The 18,190-nt window shown below is 59.6% G+C and overlaps 1 protein-coding gene across 1 annotated transcript in view; it reads left to right on the forward strand.

The window, feature by feature from the left end:
* The window catches only part of BESB_010430 (uncharacterized protein), a gene marked incomplete at both ends in the record, with an annotated part of 33,715 nt that overhangs the window by 8,214 nt on the left and 7,311 nt on the right, over window positions 1-18,190 (forward strand). Inside the window, 24 exons of the mRNA XM_029359797.1 lie at window positions 363-500; window positions 1,226-1,356; window positions 1,950-2,236; window positions 2,746-3,009; window positions 3,580-3,756; window positions 4,402-4,605; window positions 5,131-5,793; window positions 6,277-6,686; window positions 7,234-7,533; window positions 8,117-8,356; window positions 8,707-8,867; window positions 9,362-9,580; window positions 9,869-10,172; window positions 10,783-10,935; window positions 11,594-11,742; window positions 12,072-12,232; window positions 12,410-12,871; window positions 13,005-13,120; window positions 13,422-13,627; window positions 13,868-14,733; window positions 15,332-15,631; window positions 15,985-16,266; window positions 16,813-17,040; window positions 17,914-18,137. Of these exons, the coding sequence (XP_029222710.1) occupies window positions 363-500; window positions 1,226-1,356; window positions 1,950-2,236; window positions 2,746-3,009; window positions 3,580-3,756; window positions 4,402-4,605; window positions 5,131-5,793; window positions 6,277-6,686; window positions 7,234-7,533; window positions 8,117-8,356; window positions 8,707-8,867; window positions 9,362-9,580; window positions 9,869-10,172; window positions 10,783-10,935; window positions 11,594-11,742; window positions 12,072-12,232; window positions 12,410-12,871; window positions 13,005-13,120; window positions 13,422-13,627; window positions 13,868-14,733; window positions 15,332-15,631; window positions 15,985-16,266; window positions 16,813-17,040; window positions 17,914-18,137 (6,645 nt within the window). The remainder of the gene's footprint in view (window positions 1-362; window positions 501-1,225; window positions 1,357-1,949; window positions 2,237-2,745; window positions 3,010-3,579; window positions 3,757-4,401; window positions 4,606-5,130; window positions 5,794-6,276; window positions 6,687-7,233; window positions 7,534-8,116; window positions 8,357-8,706; window positions 8,868-9,361; window positions 9,581-9,868; window positions 10,173-10,782; window positions 10,936-11,593; window positions 11,743-12,071; window positions 12,233-12,409; window positions 12,872-13,004; window positions 13,121-13,421; window positions 13,628-13,867; window positions 14,734-15,331; window positions 15,632-15,984; window positions 16,267-16,812; window positions 17,041-17,913; window positions 18,138-18,190) is intronic.

The following is an 18,190-nucleotide window of genomic DNA, read 5'->3' on the forward strand; positions in this document are numbered from 1 at the left end:
AGAACGCACGCACAAAAGTTTTGCGAGAAGTGCGGAGTCAACTGAGGCGGGTGCCGCAGACTCGTCGGCACATCACACAGTGATATGCCGACCCCAGCCCTCCTACGAGTGTCTTGAATTCGCGATAAATGCACATGCGTTTGTCTCTCTATTTGAACGTATACATACCTCTCGCTGTATCCCTACACGCATATGTATATGCATATATATGTCTCTGTATGCATGTCTGGATAGCAAGAAATAGGTGTAGCTACATGCAGAGATTTCCATTTCTCTGACTCTCTTTTTGTGGTCACTCTCACAGATCAATAAGCGGGGCCTGCATTAAACGAGTGTGCTGCGTTTCTGCGAGTCTTTCTCAGATACGGTATTTTCGTTTCGATAAATCCAGGCTACGCTGGGAGAGCGGAGCTGCCTGAAAACCTCAAGTCGCTCTTCCGACCCGTGGCGATGGTCACGCCCGACCTCGCGCGCATCGCAGAAGTGACGCTTTTCGCCAGGTAAATCCACGCTAAAACTATCGAGTTTCGATGGAGTTTCGTTTTCTGGATGCCTCCCCGACTGCCTCACCGATGCGTTTGGCATGCACATCACACGGCGACCATGACATGCATCCATCCTCGCGGCGTTGTCGTAGTTGGAATGCCCTGTACCCCCCCGTGAACGACCTATGAGTTTTCCGCAACGCACGACGCAAGTTGACGACGGATTCCGCAAACATCCGGTCTGCCGTAAAGGGACTCTCCATCTGTACACGCGCCCGCGAATACTCAAATCTCAGTGTCGAGAGGAACATCTCACCCCTCCCCGACAGCCTGAATCCTAGAGTTTCCGGCTTCTCTCCACGCTTCTGCGTCTGTAGAGCGAGCTACCGCTCTGTATCTCTACACGCCTGCATGCGCCTATACATATATGCTTTTTGTGAGGAATCCTGCATGCGTATATCGCGCTGTCTCTCTGTCGGCATGTAGCTAGCCTCTATGAACGTCTAAAACCGCGTGCGCCGGCCGCGAAAGCAGAGAAGGAGGACGGGCTTCCTCGCGTCAAGCCGGCTAGGCGATGGAAGCCAAATCTAGTAGACTTGCTTCAAGTCGATTTCTTCCTGAGAGCGCGTAAAGGCGAGTATTGGCAAAGCCCCGTCGCCCCGCGTTGTCGCGACCGACGTCAGTGTCCCAATTTTCCACGATTTCCTCCGAGTTTCTGATGCGGTGTGCCGCGCCTTTAGCGGCTTTCGCACTGCTGGCACGCTGGCGAGGAAGATGGCGGCGCTCTTTGAGGCCGCGGAGAAGCAGCTGAGCTCGCGGCCGCACTACGACTTTGGCATGCGAGCCGTCAAAACCGTCCTCATGCGAGCAGGTGAGAGTGAAAAAAAAGACAGAACACTGTCTCTGAAGCACGGCGTATCACTAAATGGCGATAGAGGTGAACCACGCCACAGATGCCGGGGCAAGGAACGAGACCACGTAGACATACATATTTGCAGATATGGATACAGAAATTTACTTTTTATGTATGCATGTACCTGTATAGGTGTATACATATATTCAGGTCGCTATGCATGCAAGGCTGCCAGGACTGCACATACGCAGTTTGCATCGCGTCTGGTTTTCTGTTTACTATGCGGCGGCGCTGCTTCCTGCGTTTCGCCTCCGCCCTCCCCCTCTGTCCCCTGTCGCTCACTTTCCGTTCCCGCCACGGTTCGCGGGTTTTCGCTTCGCGGCGGCGCTGAGGCGCGCTGCGCGTTCTTACGCTCGCTGCGAGTCGACGTCTCTGCGCCGGGCTCGCCTCCTTCTTGGGCCTCTGAGGAAACCGCGAACAGCCTCTCGTGAGCCAGGCGCGCGAGGAGAGAGGCGCAGCGATGCGCGAACCGGCTAAGGGCGCGCGCGTTCCGCGCAGGGCGAGGCGGTTGGCGCAGAGTCGTGTGTTTCGTTCTGTGGCGTCTGGCGCAGCTTCGCTGAAGGAAGAGCAGCCCGACACGTCCGACGAGGACTACCTGCTGGCCTCGGCGGTTGCGGCTGTTCACCTGCCCAGGCTGAGCGAGAGCGACGCGCTGCTCTTTCACGCGCTGCTCGCAGACGCCTTCTCGGAGTGCGTAGTCAGACTCTCGCCGCCTCTCGATGTGAAGAAGGCCGTCGGCGCCGAGCTTCGTCGACGCGAACTCCACAGTAGCGACGCCCTCGTAAACAAAATGCTTCAGCTCTACGAGACACAGGCTGTGCGGACAGGAGTGATAGTGGTGAGCGAAGGAACGAACAAGAATCACACGAATCAAGACAGCGCGAGCGCGCGACAAGCGAAGAAAGTGCCCTTCTGCTCTGAGGGGATGTGCTTTGAGGGCTTGACAAACGAAGGTGGGCGTGGCAGTACCAAGTGCCTCATGCGCCGAGCGCTGCGCGGAGGCGTCGATCGTTTTCGGCTCGTGTCAGCGTCTAACGGGGCGATGCTAAGGCTCTCACGGCCTCGCATTTTTGGTGGTTCTTCGGCCTTCACATCAGCACAGTCCTGCCTCTCTCTCTGCACTTTGCACGCACACAACTGCATATTTATATGAAGCATATCTACGTAGAGAATATCCTCACTATATTCACATGTCTCCTCAAATACAAATATACATCTATATAGATACACAGGTACATGAACCAACACATATATATACATCTGTGTAGGTGTGACAGAAGGAGTGACTCGCTCTCGGGGTTTCCTTTGAGAGTGGCGAGGTTTGTGGCTGCTTCGATTTCTCTGCAGGTGGGTGATCCCGGTACGGGGAAATCGACTTGCATCTCAGTGTTGGCTGCGGCGCTGACGGAGCTCGCTCGCGGGTCGTCCGCAGCATTAGAGAGCGAAGAGAGCGGCTCGTTGCGCGAGGAGAACGCGTCTCCGTTCGCCAACGGCGGCCTGGAGGCGGCGACGACTGTGCTGCGCGTCAACCCGAAGGCCCTCGAGCTCGCGGCGCTCTTCGGCCGCCACAACCCAGCGACGAAGGAGTGGAAGGAAGGCATCGTTGGCCTGGTGCGCGGGAGAGGGAGCAAGCCTGCAGACGCGCAGACGCGTTCAGTCGCCAGTCAAAAGGCTGTGCGCCTCTCTTCTCAGTGCTGCTTCCTCTTCGCTATTGTTTGAACCCTAATCCTTAAACCGCGCGGCGTGCGCTGCATGCGTATCCTTGTCGCTCTCTCTCTCACACCGGCGCTCGCCTCGCCCACGCAATTTCGTTTCCCGGCCTTGTCGCTTCGAGCGCCGTCTGTTGTAGTTTGACAGAGCCGTTTCTTCTTCGTCCTTTTCTATTTCACTCCGCGCGCGCGCGCAATTTCCCTCTCTATCGCGCTCAGCCTCGCGACGCGCTGGAGGAGGTGGCGTCTTCTCTCTCCCCGCACGACCACCTGTCGTTGCTTTGTATCTGTTGCTCTTTTTGTCCTAGGATCACTTTTGAAGCCTTTTCTCGCGGTGTGCGTGGCGGCAGCGTCGTATGGGTGTCGTGAGTCTTCGCGCCTTTTGCTGGCGCGCGTGGAGGAGCGTCAGCATGCTTCTTGATTCGAGCGTCAGCGGCGCGTTCCATTCTTCGCGGTCGCTTTTGTCTTTTAGGAAGTCCTCAGGGCTGCGCACGAGGCGGGGCGGCGCTGGCTGGTCTTCGACGGCCCCCTGGATGCCGCCTGGGCTGAGAACTTGAACTCCGCCCTCGACGAAACCCGCGTCCTCTGCCTCGCGAACGGCGAGCGCATGAAGGTTCCGCGTTCTCTAAATTTCATCTTCGAAGTCGACGTGAGCTGAACGAGCAGACGAGAAACGAGCTGGCCATACGCCCACACGCGCGCGCCTCTCTCCACTCCACTCGACCCCGTACACAGAGGTCTCACTCGCTCCGTTTCGGCTTGGTTCACTTGCGTGGCGCCCGCGCGTCTTTGGATTGTTTAGTCTCCCCTCCTACGTGAGGGGGCCCAGTCCTCTCGTTCGAGTTTTAGCAGGTCGTTGTCTCGTATGCGATTCCTGTCCCGCGGCTTCTTTGGAAGTTGCTGCGCGACCTCGAGGCTCGTTCTCGCTCTTTTTCTCTTTGCGTTTCTCGTTTTACGCGGCTGGGTGGGAGGGTCCATGGCCATGGCGCGCCGGCGGAGGGCGCTGGCGCGCGTTTTGCGTGCCTCTGTCCTGCCTCTCTGTACTACTGGTGTTTCGATTCCGGACTCGTAACTGTACTCGGCGCGGGACCGTGCTGCAGCAGCAGGCCACTCACTCCTTCGCCAGTTGTCGCAACTGGGTGAGCGCCTGCGCGACGCCTCGCCCTCGAAGCTCCTCCTCACGCCTTCCACGGTTTCTGGTGTAGGATCGGTTTCCCTGTGGCGCGCTTTTCGCAGGGCGCCATACGTTCCGCACCAGGCGTCTTGTCGGCGCGTCGTGTTGTGGTCTGCGCAGAATCTGGCGAATGCGTCGCCGGCAACCGTGAGCAGGAGCGGCGTCGTCTTCCTCGAGGACCGCGAGTGGCGCACAGTCGAGGCGGTGGTCGCCTCGTGGCGCAAGCGCCTCGAGCGCGACTGTCCACTGCTCGCCAGCTCGCTGCCTCGCGGGACTCTGGAAATCTGCAAGGACGCGCTCGCCTTCATCCGGAGCGAGTGCACGGTACGCGGCCGGCCTGCGCCTCGACGCAGCTCCGGGGGGCGGGAGGCAGTGTCCTCGAGGCGAGAGGGACTTCGAGTTGCCTTGACACCGCAGCTCGCACAGACGCAGACGACCTGCCCAGACGCGCCAGAACGCCACGGGAGCGAAGGCATGCACTCGCTTAGCGGACGAGACGCGCGAGGCGGCCTCTTGCGCGGAGATCTGCGTTTGGAAGCGCTGCTTTAAGACCTGCGCCGCATTGGAAAGGCGACGAGGGAGGCGTTGACATCCAAGCGTCCTTGAGAGCGTGGCTGGAGCGCCTCGCGCGGGCTGTGTCGGTCCGCGTTTAGCGGCTTCGCTCTGTGCCGAAAGCGAGGGTCTCGCTGCGGTGCTGTGTGTGGGGGGCCCTCGTGACTCAGCGAGGCCGTCGTTTCGGTTTCTCTGCGCTGGGAAGATCGCGAGCTCGCGACTCGGCTACCGCACATCTCCTCCTCTGCTCGTGCGCATCCTGGCTCACTTTTTTTCTCTTGTTGAAATCTTTCTCAGGAGGTCGTGGGCGCGCTCGACGTTGCGCGTGTCTCGACGGTGTGCGGCCTCACGTCGGCTTGGCTGGCGGACGGCGAGACCTTCTCCGGCGCCGATCACCAGCGCGAGGCGCTGCTGGCGCCGATGTGTTGGTCGTTGGCGATGGTGTGGGGTCTGGGGGGCGGTCTCTCCGAGGCGTCGCGCGCCAAGTTCGCGCGCTTCCTCCGCCCACGGCTGCAAGCGAAGTGCCCTGAGATCGGCGACGTCGACGACGACTTGTTCTCCCTGGCAGTTCACCGCGAAAGCCTCAGCTTCGTCTCCCTCCGCGCGCTTCTGCTGCAGAGGCCGCCGGGCGACCCAGACCGACGCAGCGAAGCGACAAACCCCGACGGCGACGACGTGCGCGAGGGTGAAGACGCGGACTCTGACGAGGACGAAGGCGACGCTTCGATTTGTCTCAGAGGCACCTCCAACAACGCCCACAAGCAGGGGGAGGGGAGGCGAAAAGGCGCAGCCGCTCGCGGAGCAAGCAGATCGACGGGACGAGAGAGAGAAAAGAGGAAGACAAAAGGAGAAGAAGGCGCCGACCACGAAGGCGGAGACTGCGCACAGAGTGTCCACGCCATCTTCGTCCCGACAGAACAAACCATGGCGCACGAAATGCTACTCAGCCAAATGCTCACAGTAAGGGACAATCAAACTTACACGAATGGACTCTCTGCGGCCGCAAACGAACCGAGGCTGCCTCCGCATTGGTTCGCTACATCTTGCGAGGTTGGAGGCAGCGCAAAACTTCCATCGTTCCTTCTCGAGTGAATGTCCCTGGAAGGGCATCGCGCTCGGGCAGCCTCCGGCCCCCCGTTTCCGCGCTCTTCGCGGTGCGCGTGTCTTCCTCCGCTGGGTCCCACACTAGATCTAGTAGAGTCCAGCCTTATCTGACGCCGTGTGCATCTCTTCCGTCACATCTCGCCTTCTCGGTTTTCGCTCTTGCCCACGAGCGGAGTGCGAGTCGACTTCGGGCTTCGCATTTCTTTCTGCGCCCTACGCGGGGGGGTCGGCGGAGGGAACAGTGCCTCAGGCTGTCTTGCCCAGCGGCCTCCGTGCGGACTTTCCCAGTCTGGGAGTATGCGTTTCGCGCGTGCTTGTCTCCTCGCTTCTCCGCCGCAGAGCGGCATGCACTGTTTTCTCTGCGGCGAGACAGGCTCGGGGAAGACGGTGAGCGTCGCGGCGTACCTGCGCGGTCTTCCGGCGGACGTGAGTCGGCGTAGTCTGCGCTTCGTCTCACGGACGCCCTGTCGAGCGCTGCAAGGCCTCTTGGAGTCCAGCCTCGTGCGGCGACGGCGGCTGTCCCTGGGGCCAGGTGCCGACCAGACGCGCCTCGTACTACATCTCGACGACGTCAACATGCCTGCGCCCGACGTGAGCGGCGCCCAGAGGCCGCTCGAGTTCCTGCGACATCTCATCGACTGCGGCGGCTTCCACGACACGGAGAGCCTGAACTTCAAGGCCGTGGAAGACACGAGCTTCATCCTGGTCGCCGCGCCACCCCACGGCGGGCGCCCCAGAGTCACGCAGCGGTTGGGCTCCAAACACATACGCCTCCCGCGCGGCTCCTGCGGAGACATATAGGGCAGGCATTTGGAGAGATATGCGTGGTATATGCAGTTATATGCAAAATAACGGGGCGGGGGGGGGGGCGGGCTAGCGCCCTCGCAGCTGCAGCTGTGTATACATGCAGCGCCGAGCTGGACACTCGCGCTGCATAAAGAGGAAACACCGAGGAGCTGCACTGCTGCTACAGGCGCTAGAGGCCAACGGAGGAGCTGCTGGAGACGCAGACCTGCATGTTTGTTTGTGCGCGATGGTGTGCTGGTTTGGGACGTGCGCGCTAACTGCGCATGGGCACCTGGATCCACATGTGTGTGCACGGGGTCATCCACGGACGCTCCACGCTTTTCCGTGTCTGGATTTTTTTTTGCCCTGTCTCTGCTCTCGCTCGGATCTCGATGCAGTCCGCCCTCTCTCTCCCTGTGGCGTGTTTGCTGCTTCTCCGCGCCTCGCGTCTCCTCTCCTCGCGTTTTCTCTTTTGACGCCCCCCCGCCTGCTGTCGTCTTTCGTGCGCAGGTTGCTTCGCCTGACGGCGACGCTGTGGCACGGCGGTTGGGCGCTCGAGTCTCTCGAGCTCGTCTTCGGCACGCTCCTTCGCGAAGGCATCTCGCGCGCGCTGGGGACACTCGTCGGCGAGGCGATGCAGGCAAAACTGGCAACAGCCACTCTCGAGACGTTTGCGAATCTGCCCGCGCTCCTGCGCCCGACGCCGCAGACGCCGCACTACACTTGGGACCTGCGGAGTCTCGCGAACCTGATCCAGGGCCTGCTGCAGGCGAAACCCGAGACGACCCCTGACGAAACGACTGTCGTGCGGTAAGGCGAAACCCTGAGCGAGCGAACGCGGGCGAAGCCTGCGACACCTGCGCAGCGGCCAAGCGCCCTCACACACGCGCAGAGCAGGGCGGGCGGCGCCTCCAGCCTCACGAGTGCTGCAGCGCGCGCTCGAGGGGGGGCGTCCCTGTCGAGGCCCGTCGGATGGAGGTTAGCCCGCAAATGGTTCACTTCGCATGCGGCGGCAGCCGCCTAGCGGCAGGTGCTCGCGTCGGGTTTAGGGTTTAGGGCAGGCTGTTTCACGAGCCTGTGGATAGGTAGACCGTTTTTCTGATTGTGCTGAGTTTAGCCCCGAGAAGCTGCAGACTACTGTCGGAAAGCATGGTTTCATTCGATAGTATCCTACACCCTAAATCCCAAACGAAGGCGCTCGCGATCGGCTTTGAAGCTTGACGAGATCCACGCGACGGCTGCCCGCCGTTTCACGAAGCAAACGCGGAGACTTCAGGGAAAGTTCAGGGCACCGATCGACGGCGAATGTAGACACCTGGCTCAAGGTTGGTCGCCAGACTCTCGAAGCGTTCAAGTCTGTCACTGTTGTTTTGTTTTCGCGCGTCGCGTTCAGACTCTGGCGCCATGAAGTTTGTCGAAGCTTCGCAGACGGGCTCACGTGTTTGGCAGACCGCAGCCGTCTTCAAGCTTTTCTCAAAGAGCAGGCGTCGCTTCACTTCGGCCTCGACTTCGCGGCGGTTATCGCGGATGAGGAAGACTTTATCTTCACGAGGCTTGCGAACGGCGAGACCTTGACGGGCCCCTACAGGCTGGTCGCCAGCGACGCCAGCGGACTCGAAGACGCCTGCGCGAGGTGAGAAGGCGTCGCGGCCCCCGCCCGTTTCAAAGCGCCTGAGACGCAGCACAGGCACTCCAGAGAGGCAAGACGATCCCTTCTGGCACATTCTGCAAGAAGCCATGTGATCTATATAGTATAATGGTACATTAGACCGAATCTGCAGTAGCTGATTATGTCGGGCGCCTGGCAGCCGCTGTGACGTGCCGGGGCACCAGGGCACCAGGCCGCGCCTGGAGACCTGTTTGAGACGTGCCATGAGAATCGTAGTTTTGCCTCGTGTAGGTAAACTCTAAATGAGGCGGAGGTGCGATCTTCGTCACAGTTCAGGCTCAAACCCCGAGCCCGTGGCGTGTGTCTGGTTGCAGAGCGCTGGAGGAATACCAACTCAGCGCGCCGCTCTCCGCGCACGCGAAGCCGATTCAGAATTTCGTTTTCTTCGCCGACGCTCGCCGGCACTTCCTCAGACTCTGCCGCATCCTCTCCCTCCCCCACGGCAACGCGCTTCTCCTCGGAGTCGAGGGCTCGGGTAGGCGGGGACTCGCAACGCCGTCTCACACCGCAACGGGGGCCTGCATTTTTGAAGACTCAGAAACCAGAACTCGCTGACTTGGCCTGTATCCTCTCGTAGCCGATTTGCTCTGTCTTCCTACGCTTAAGGTTGCAGGCGCAGCCCGATGCCTTCCGGCGCTGTCAGTCATCTTGATTTACCATATCGATCTTTCTTCCTTCTTCAGTCATGTGGCCGTTTGTGAATAATCAATCATCAAACCGTCAGGAGCTGCCTCATTAGGCACAAATGCTCTGAATTAAACTCCAAGCCCCAACCCCTCACCCTGCCGCGCTGGAGGTTGACCGTAGAGCTGCAGTTTAGGGTTGGTTAGACAGGGCGCCGGCAAGGCATTGCACTCGGCGGGTTTGTACGATTGTCCACATGAAAGGAGCTCAAAGCCTGAGAGATTACGCGGAGTCCACTGGTCTTAGAGACGGGCTGGCCTCTTCTGGTTTCTTCTCTCCCCGCAGGCCGCCAGAGTCTGGTGCACATCGCCGCGAGCGCCCTCGACGCGCCGCTGCACACGATCGACGTGACGCGGCAGTACGGGCCTGCCGAGTTTCGCGAAGACTTGAAGAGCCTGATTCAGCGCATCGCCGCCGACAAGAAGCCCGTAGTCTTCCTCCTCGCCGACGCCCAGATCCGCAGCGAAGAGTTCCTCGAGGACCTCGTCAGCCTCATGGCCGCAGGTACAGCGCAGGCGCGACGCGGAGAGCCTGTTTCTGGGGGCGGCGAAGGCCGCCACGTAGGCCTCAACTGGAGCTGCATTCGTATAGTTGTCGCACAACCCCTCAGCGAGGTATTGAGAGAGGCCGAAAACGTACTTCAATATAGAGGCAGGACGCAAGCGAAGCACGTCCCAGAAGACGACTGTGCGCACAGGGTGACAAAGCGCAAGTCCTGAACCGATAAGCGCCCTTCGGGGCTGCATGGAGGCTTGGCCTAGCTAGCTGTGGCGCGGCCTCGACCTTTCGCAGGCGAAATTCCCGAGTTATTTGACGCCGACGAGCGCGGACAGCTGACGCGCGCGGGTCGCCTGACGGGGCGGGAGGCGGCGTCTGCGACTGCGGCTCCGTTGGCGGCTTGCGGACTCGCAGAAGACACACTCGAGCCTGCAGGGTCTGTCTCGCTCTCCTTCGGGCACTCCGTCGCGGCCGCCGCCGGCCTTCCGCGGGTTTGCAAGCCCGAGGACGCCCACCGCGCCTGGGAGCGCCTCGCGCAGACCGTCCGCGAGCGCCTTCACGTAGTCGTCGCGATCTCGCCAGTTGGACAGACGTTCAGGTAGGCGCCGCGACCCCTCAGGAAGCGGGGCGGGCGATTTGGAGGCCTCAGTCAAGCTGAGACTAGTTGAGACGCCGAGGTGAAAGGTGCTGCCACAAGGCTGGCGTCTGCGCCGACCGTCGCGATCCCGCGCCATTCTCATATAGCTCAGTAGATGAGATACGTTTTTGCACGCAAGCACACTGCCAGAACGGTTTTCGAGTGAAGACGTAAACCCAAGCTCGGTGCCCGCGTAGACAAACAGCCACGCACATCTCCACGCATCTTCATGCGCTTTTATATCCACCTAGCTCAACTCTGTATTGTAAAATTTAGTCGACTCACTTCCTTGTCGTTTATATGATTCTACTAAGGCTTATCCGGTTCCTTGTATCTAGCTAGCTCACTGCCGACCCCGGAGCAGACCAAAAGAGTTTACTGAGAGTAGCAGGAAATAGGGGCTAGTCCTTACATCTGTGTAGTTGCTTGCATCTCTCGCTGTGTGTATTCGCACCTGCTTACACACAAGGCTCCAGCTCAGGTGGACCCTTTCGGTGCCTCGCTTTTTTCTGCTGCTTTGCTTCTTGTCTCCATGTACGACTGCGCATTCGCGCGTGATGATGTCCCTTAGGTCTCGCTGTCGCCAGCTCCCCAGCCTCCGCAGCTGCATGACCGTCGACTTCATCGACGCGTGGCCCCCTGAGGCTCTCCGCGGCGTCGCCTCGCACTTCCTCCTTGCGCAGCCCGCGGCCGTCCCCGCAGACACCGTCGCAACGCACAGCAGGTACCTCCCCGTGCATACATATATGCATATGTATATTTGTATATGTATAGATGTATATATATGTATATATATACTAGTATATGCACCAAGTACGAAAATATGTTGTGAATATAACTGTATATGTATGTGCTTGAAGATGCGCGTTTATGCGCGGACAGGCCTTTCTGCACCTGTGGTTAATTTATAACTATATCATCTCGGAGTCGAACGGCGGTCACCATCTAGACTTGTCTGCGAGCCCTTCGCACTTTCGCTGTGCATTGTGAACAGGCTTAAAAGCATTTATGCGGCCTCCCCCTTCACTCGCCCACCAACTTTAGTGTACCTAAACATCTGTGAAACCGGATGCCAGCTTTTTCTTTGACAAGCAGTGAGACCCTCGACTTTCAACTCTGATGACGTTGTGATCCCGCAGGGGCTGGCCCTGGAGCGGGTTCGCGCGTGCGGCCGTCGCTACGCCTCCAGTTCAGAATCGATTTTTCGTCCTCAGTGAGGACGACGTGCACACATCTGTGAGCACTGAGACATCTGTATGCCAGTCTATTTACGCGTTTCGTCTCGAGTCTTTGCCGGCGCCGTTGCTGAGGTGCACCTTCACCGGATGAGTTGGCTCCTTGACACTATCTCGAAATTCGTTTTTTCCGTTTGTGGCGGCCAGACTCTGCGCGGAGTTCCACGCGACGGCTGCAGCCGCCGCTGCGCCGTTCTTCCTCGAGGCTGGGCGGCGCGTATACGTCACCGCCAGCGCGTACCTGGAGTTCATTCAGGCGTATCTTTACCTTGTTTCCACGCAGATGGCCGGCTTCCGTAAGTCGGGGTCTCGCCTGGGAAGCCTGAAGGCGCTCGGCGTCTTGTTCGCGCACGAACAACAAACGGCACATCGTCGCTTTTAGCGCGAACGCGGCGCCGCCTTCGCCTGAGCTCTAGTCAAAAAACTCCTCCCTCCGCTTGTCAAGGCGTTTGTGGCCTGACGCCTGAAAACGGATTCGTTGTCCAGCGTCCTCGTAAAGAAGGCACTGCGGCATTCTAGAGACACTCACATCTTCGTGTTTTCACCTGCTTTAGAGGATCTTCTGTGTGTCTCCCTTCTCCTGTCGAGTGGCTCGGCCTGGATCGTGTTTTCGCTTCTTTTTCAGAGGAGAAGATGGAGCGGTATCGCCGCGGCATTTCGCGCCTCGAGGAGACGACGAAACTCGTCGAGCGACTGAAGTGCGAGCTGCTCAAGTCACAACCGGTCCTCGAGAAGGCTACGAGAGACACGCAGGATCTCAGGGCCGCCCTCGAGCGAGACAGGAAGGTCAGCGAAAAACAATATGGAAGAACCTCGCGTGGCAATTTACCCGCACGACGTCGGCGAAGGTCTTTGTTTCTGTTTCTTGTCTCGAGGCGGATGTGGGCAAGCGAAGTTTGTGTGGGCTTCTTTTTTCGGGAACGAGCGCGCTCTGTTCTTTTCTGTTGCTGCGCGGCGCTGCAGAAGGCGGACGCAGTTGTGCAGGCCTGCGCGGTAGAGAGTCTGGCGGCGAACGCAGCGCGGGGAGAGGCGCAGGCGCTGAAGGACGAGTGCGAGCGCGAGATCAGCCGGGTGCTCCCCGAGCTGATGGAGGCGCTGGGCGCGCTCGACGCGCTGGACAAACGAGACCTGCAGGAGCTCAAGTCTTTCGTCAGTCCGCCGGCGCTGGTGGAAACGGTGCTTCAGGCCGTCTGCCTGCTGACGAACCGCAAGCAGACGTGGGAAGAAGCCAAGAAGCTCCTGAACGAAACCACGCTCCTTGCGCAGCTCCGCGACTTCGACAAAGACCACATCCCCCCGCGCCTCCTCGCTCAGGTCCACAAGCTAACCTCGCTGCCCAACTTTACTCCCGAGAAAGTCAACCAAGTCTCCAAGGCCGCAACCTCTCTCTGCATGTGGGTCTGCGCCGTTGAAAAATACGCGCAGGTAAGCGAAAATGCTGCCAGGAGGGCGACGCGAAAGCCTGAGGCTGTCTTCAGCTGTCGTTTTGTGGTAGCGCGAAGTTGCGCGGGCACGAATCCCAGGACGATACTGCATTTTTTATTCTTTCCTTTCGCAGGTTCAGCGCGAGATGGAGCCGAAGAAGGAGCAGCTCGCGCTGGCGGAGGTCGCGCTTCGGGCAGCTGAAGAGAAGCACGCCGAGAAGCAGGCGGCGGTGGACGAAGTCGAGGCTAGGTACGCGATCGCGGACAGGTCGCAAAAACCGAAATCTGAAACCAGAAAAGTATATCGGGTTTACGATTCAAGGTTGAAGTCGACATACAAACGAAGACGAGGGCAAGCCACAACCGGGGCGGCGACGTCGGCAGCCTGGTGTCGGAAACGAACACGCATCGGGGAGTGAAAAAGCCGCCTCTCAGTGCATGCGCAAGAGATGTGCGCGGAGGGCGGCAGCTTGGAGCGAAAGAGGACGCGAGCGTGGCGTGAGGCGCGCAGGCGCTGGACTTGAGTTTTGGGATTTCCGGCGCGTGTGCAGCATTCGCAAGCTGGAAGGCCAAATAGAAGCTTCGCGTCAACGCGCGGAGGAGCTCCAAGAGCAGATCGCTGAGACTCAGGTGCGCCTCGCGCGCGCGGAGAAACTCATCCGCGGCGTCGCCACAGAGGCCGTCCGGTGGGCTGCCGAAGCAACGCAACTCGAAAAAAACTCGGAAACCCTTTCAGGAGACATGCTCCTGGCGGCAGGTGAGATGACGATCGATACATTCCGCATTACACACAATATATAAACCTATACATAAATCTATCTATATGCGGGTATCCGCGGGTGCGCGTGCAATTATATATACAGATGCATATCTACGTATATGTATGTATACGTACTGGTATCTCAACCTGGACGAATACGCGGATCTGCCGCGCGCCGAAAAGGCTATGCCTAGATTACAGTTCGCTTTCACCGGCTGTTTGCGTCCGCTTCTCAAGGCTTGGTCGCGTACGGGGGCCCATTCACCAGCGCGTACCGCAAGGCCCTGACGGCGCAGTGGACGGCGCAGTGCCGCGCGGCGGCGGTCCGCGTGTCGGCATCGTTCTCGCTCGTGGGCAGCCTCGCGTCGCAGGACGAGGTGCGCGAAATGACTCTGGCTGGCCTACCTGGGAATCAGCGAAGTCTGGAGAACGCGGTCATTGCCACGCGCTGCCTCTGCCGCGGGCGCTGTCCGCTGCTCGTCGACCCGCAGGGGCAGGCGCAGAAGTGGCTGCGGCAGACGGCGGGCGCCGCGCCGCGCGCGCGGCTGGGCTCCAGCGCGACCCTGATTGGCGCCCAGCCCCCCCAAGGGCGCAGCGAAGGCCTGGCTGCCGCCGCGGAGACCTCGCGAGAGAAGCCGGAGGAAGACCGAGAGTCGCCCGCACGCGCGGGGATCGACGACGAAACGCTCAGCTGCAGCGGCGAGACCGACGCAGGCGCCGCGGAGGCACGCGCGGGCGCAGCTCTCCAAGCGCCTGCGCAGTCTCTGCGTTCCACTCCCCTTCGGCGCCTTTCGCCCCCGGCCTCGCACGGCTCCTCCGGCGTCTCCCCGCGCGAGGGCCTGCTCAGCGGCGGCCCAGCGACGCCGAGTCCAGCGCTGATAATAACGCCGTGCGAGGGGGGAGGCGAGCGATCGAGTGCCCATGGCCAAGAGGCTGCTCTATGCGCCCAGAGAGAGGCCGCGCCGCCGCTGCTGGAGCTGAAGGCAGACGAACCCAAGTTCCTCCAGCAGCTCGTGGCGGCCGCCAGCGTCGGGACTCAAGTCCTCGTCGAGCTCCGCGACGACGTCCTGGAGCACGCCCTCGACGCCCTTCTTGTGAGTTCGGTGAGCGCGGATGAAGCAGCAGCCTGCCGAGTGCAGATCGAGGGGATTACACGCAGCGCCTGAGGCACATAATTCAGGTTCAATCGCGGTGGCAGGAGATCGCAAGCTGAACCAAGCTGCGGAAGGGGGAAGCTAAACCGAGACACCGCCCCGCATCCAGTGGGGCGGCGGCGGACAGTAATCAGAAAGGCCTTGGGTATCTGTACCTCGTAATCCGATTCATATTCAGCATTCGAGGAGCTACATTGGCTTCCTTCATTCGCTCCACGACGCCCACCCAGCGCCGACAAGAGTGAAAGAGTTTGGATGGCAACGAAGGCGACCTCGCCGCGCGCTGCAGCAGCGCCCTACACTATAAGCGAGGCGCCCGTAGACCGTCGAAGAGGTCTGCGGCGAGCCGACCCGAAGACGAAATCGGCTGTCTGCTCACGCCTGTCTTCTCTCCGTGCTCGCCGGGGTCTCTTCAGTAGCTGGTATCGCAAGCAATAAGTTGAGTGTCTTTGTTGCCCGGATCAAAGTTCTCTTGTGACCTTCATGACCGTCATACTGGGTGCATCAAGTGAAACGTGAATGCGCTGGTCTTATGTGCCGCACGCAGACGCAAGCGGAGGGCTTGGCGCCGCCTCTGATTTGCGTCGGCGACCAGCAGGTGCGCAGACACCGCGACTTTCGTCTCCTTTTCTTTACCTCCAACGCGAACCCCGCCTTCAGCCCGGCCGTCTTCGCGCGGGTCACAGTCATCAACTTCGCAGTCACCTCTGCAGCCCTCGAAGAGCAATTGCTGATTGAAGTTGTGAGGCGCGAACGCCCTGAGCTGGAGGATGAGCGCGACCGACTCGCGCGCGCGATCGCCGAGGACGAACGCCAGAAACGCCTCATCGAAGACCAAATTCTAAAGGTAGTTCTTCACGCGCAAGCGCTTCTTCTTCAATAATGTTTACACGTATGCATGTGCGCATTCATTATTTCCATCTGTGCATCTTAGTTGAAACCATCGGTTATATATTCTTGTATACATTTGACCCTGTAAGCTTTTGTTTGCAAGGCACACCCGCGAGCACCGGATTCTTCTGTAGCGCCGCTCTTGCGTTAGCCTCTCGGCGTCTGGCTGGCGCCGCGCGCGGCGCGCGTCTCGTCAGCGGACGAAGAGGAGCATGCTTCCGCCTGCTTCGCCTTTGCACCGTTTCGATGTCGAGCTAGATTGCCCGCGCCTCTTAGAGGTAGTCTCGCACGCTGCGCCGTTCCCTTCAGCTCCTCGCTGGCGCGACTGGAAATCTGCTTGCCCACGACACGCTCGTCGACACTCTGGCGGCCTCGCGGGCGACCTCGCAGGTGATTGAGGCGAGGATGCGCGAGGCGGTGGAGACCGCAGAGACTCTAGAGAAGGCTCGCGCGAACTTTCGCGGCGTCGCGGCTCGCGGCGCGCTACTCTTCGCAGTCGTCGAGTCGCTCGCTCGCCTGCATGACATGTACCGACACTCCCTTCCCTCCTTCCTCAAGATCTTCAAGCAGATCCTTTCGACAGAGCCCCAGGTGCGCAGACACGCGACAGCAAAATCATTTATACCGCTTATAGGCTCATACCCAATGCATATCCATGCATCCGCACATTGACATGCGTATTCACATATATCTATATCAGTCCAAGGATGCTGCGAACTCCGAGGCAGACAGGTATCTTTATTTGGAGTTGGATTGGTGCGAGTCACCTAGTGCACTTTTTGCATATGAATATCTATCTATACACCTATACATCTGTATATCTATCTATCTCTCTATATATTTATTTATGGAATCCTGCGACACTCTAGACTGACAACTGCAGTCGTGTTTGTATGCCACTTGCACATAGGCGGTTCTTGCCGTCATTGCGGCGGGAGGAGACTCCGTCTGCGTGCGTACCCAACTGACGTCGAGCTACCGCTTTCAGGTCCACAAATCCACACATAAATATATACATGAATATAAATATACGTATATATAGATATGCGTATATAGAGCTGCCTCCACGGGAGAGAGGCCATATTTGAGTGCGCGGTGGGCGGTTTCCGGTTTTTTTTTTCCGCGCGGTCGTTGCAGAGCGGCGACGTCGCGCGGCGGGTAGCTTTGCTGCAGCGAGAGCTTACCCTGCAGGTGTTTCGGAAGACCTGTCGAGGCTTGTTTGAGCACCACAAGATGTGTTTCGCCTTCCTCCTCGCTCTGGCGATGGACGAGGCGAGCGGGGGCGCATCGCCGGAGGAGGTCGAGTTCCTCACTCGTGGCGGCGAGGGACCCGCATGCCCAGAAGACGCTGCGCTCGCGAATGAAGTAAGTGCTCGCCTAGCGCCGAGCGAAGGTTGGCTTCAAAAAGCGCCTCGAGGCCTACAGCCTCCTGCGTCAGCGGACGTGATTGCTACGCATCCGTTGAGCTTACGGGGCATGGAGGGGCGGAACGATGTCTTACAGCGTCAAAACATCACGAGGACCCTCCCCTCGGAAGGGGACTCCCTTCGATGCACGTGGCGCGGTTAGAACTCTGCGGCCGTCAGCGGGGGCGTGACGCATGCGCAGCCGTGGCAGGAGTGACAGTGAAACGGCGCGCAGCACCGACCTTGAAACTAAAAACGAATAAACGGCCGTGCGCCAGTGCGACGCTTGACGGTTAAGAAGAGGCCTTAAATGGCTCGGGAGCGGCTCGAATGAGCAATTACATGTATATACGTAGATGCTTGAATATACATGTCGACAAAGATACAGGGAGACGCGAGGCGAAGTGACCGCCAAAAGGCGTGTTAACCTTACGCAGAGGCATCCAGAGACACTCTGGATTCCTCACTGCGACATCCACGTTTCTCGAAACAGCTCGACCTAACGCTCCCACACACGTTTTGCATGCAGGCACATGCCTCACTATAAACAAATATGAGCCTGGACGCTGACCGCTCTGGCGGCAGCCGCGTTGCAATTGCATCTGAGTCAGTCGCGCGCTTGTGAGGCCTCCCCCTGTGGAGACCCGTCGCGGCTGGGGAAGCCCAGGTGCACATTTCCCGCATGTGCGCAAGGGGCGCCCGCCGACATCAGGCCGCCAGGCGATGTGAAGCGACTCAGAAACGCTGCGCAAGTTTCGTCAGATCGGCTCTTGAGCAGGTGTGCATCCTTGTCTAGCGCGGAGGCGTTGCTTGTGTGTGTCTCGTCCCACAGAAAAGCCAAAAACTCGCTTGGTTGTCGGATCGGCGCTACCAGGCGCTGAAGGCCCTGGAGGGCACCAGCGGGGCCTTCGCAGGCCTCCTCGACGCGATCGTCGCCGACTCAGAAGCCTGGCGCGAGCTCGTCAGCTCCGACGCAGACTTCGGCTCCGCGCTTCCCAACGGCTTCGACAAGAAACTCTCTCCCCTGCAGACTGTGCTTCTCGTGAAAGCGCTCAAGTAAGACCAGAGTGTTGCGCCGCCGGCCTCGTCGAGTTCCTCTCGCGAGGCCG

This window comes from Besnoitia besnoiti, chromosome I (genome assembly GCF_002563875.1).
Source record: "Besnoitia besnoiti strain Bb-Ger1 chromosome I, whole genome shotgun sequence".
Lineage (NCBI taxonomy): Eukaryota > Apicomplexa > Conoidasida > Eucoccidiorida > Sarcocystidae > Besnoitia > Besnoitia besnoiti.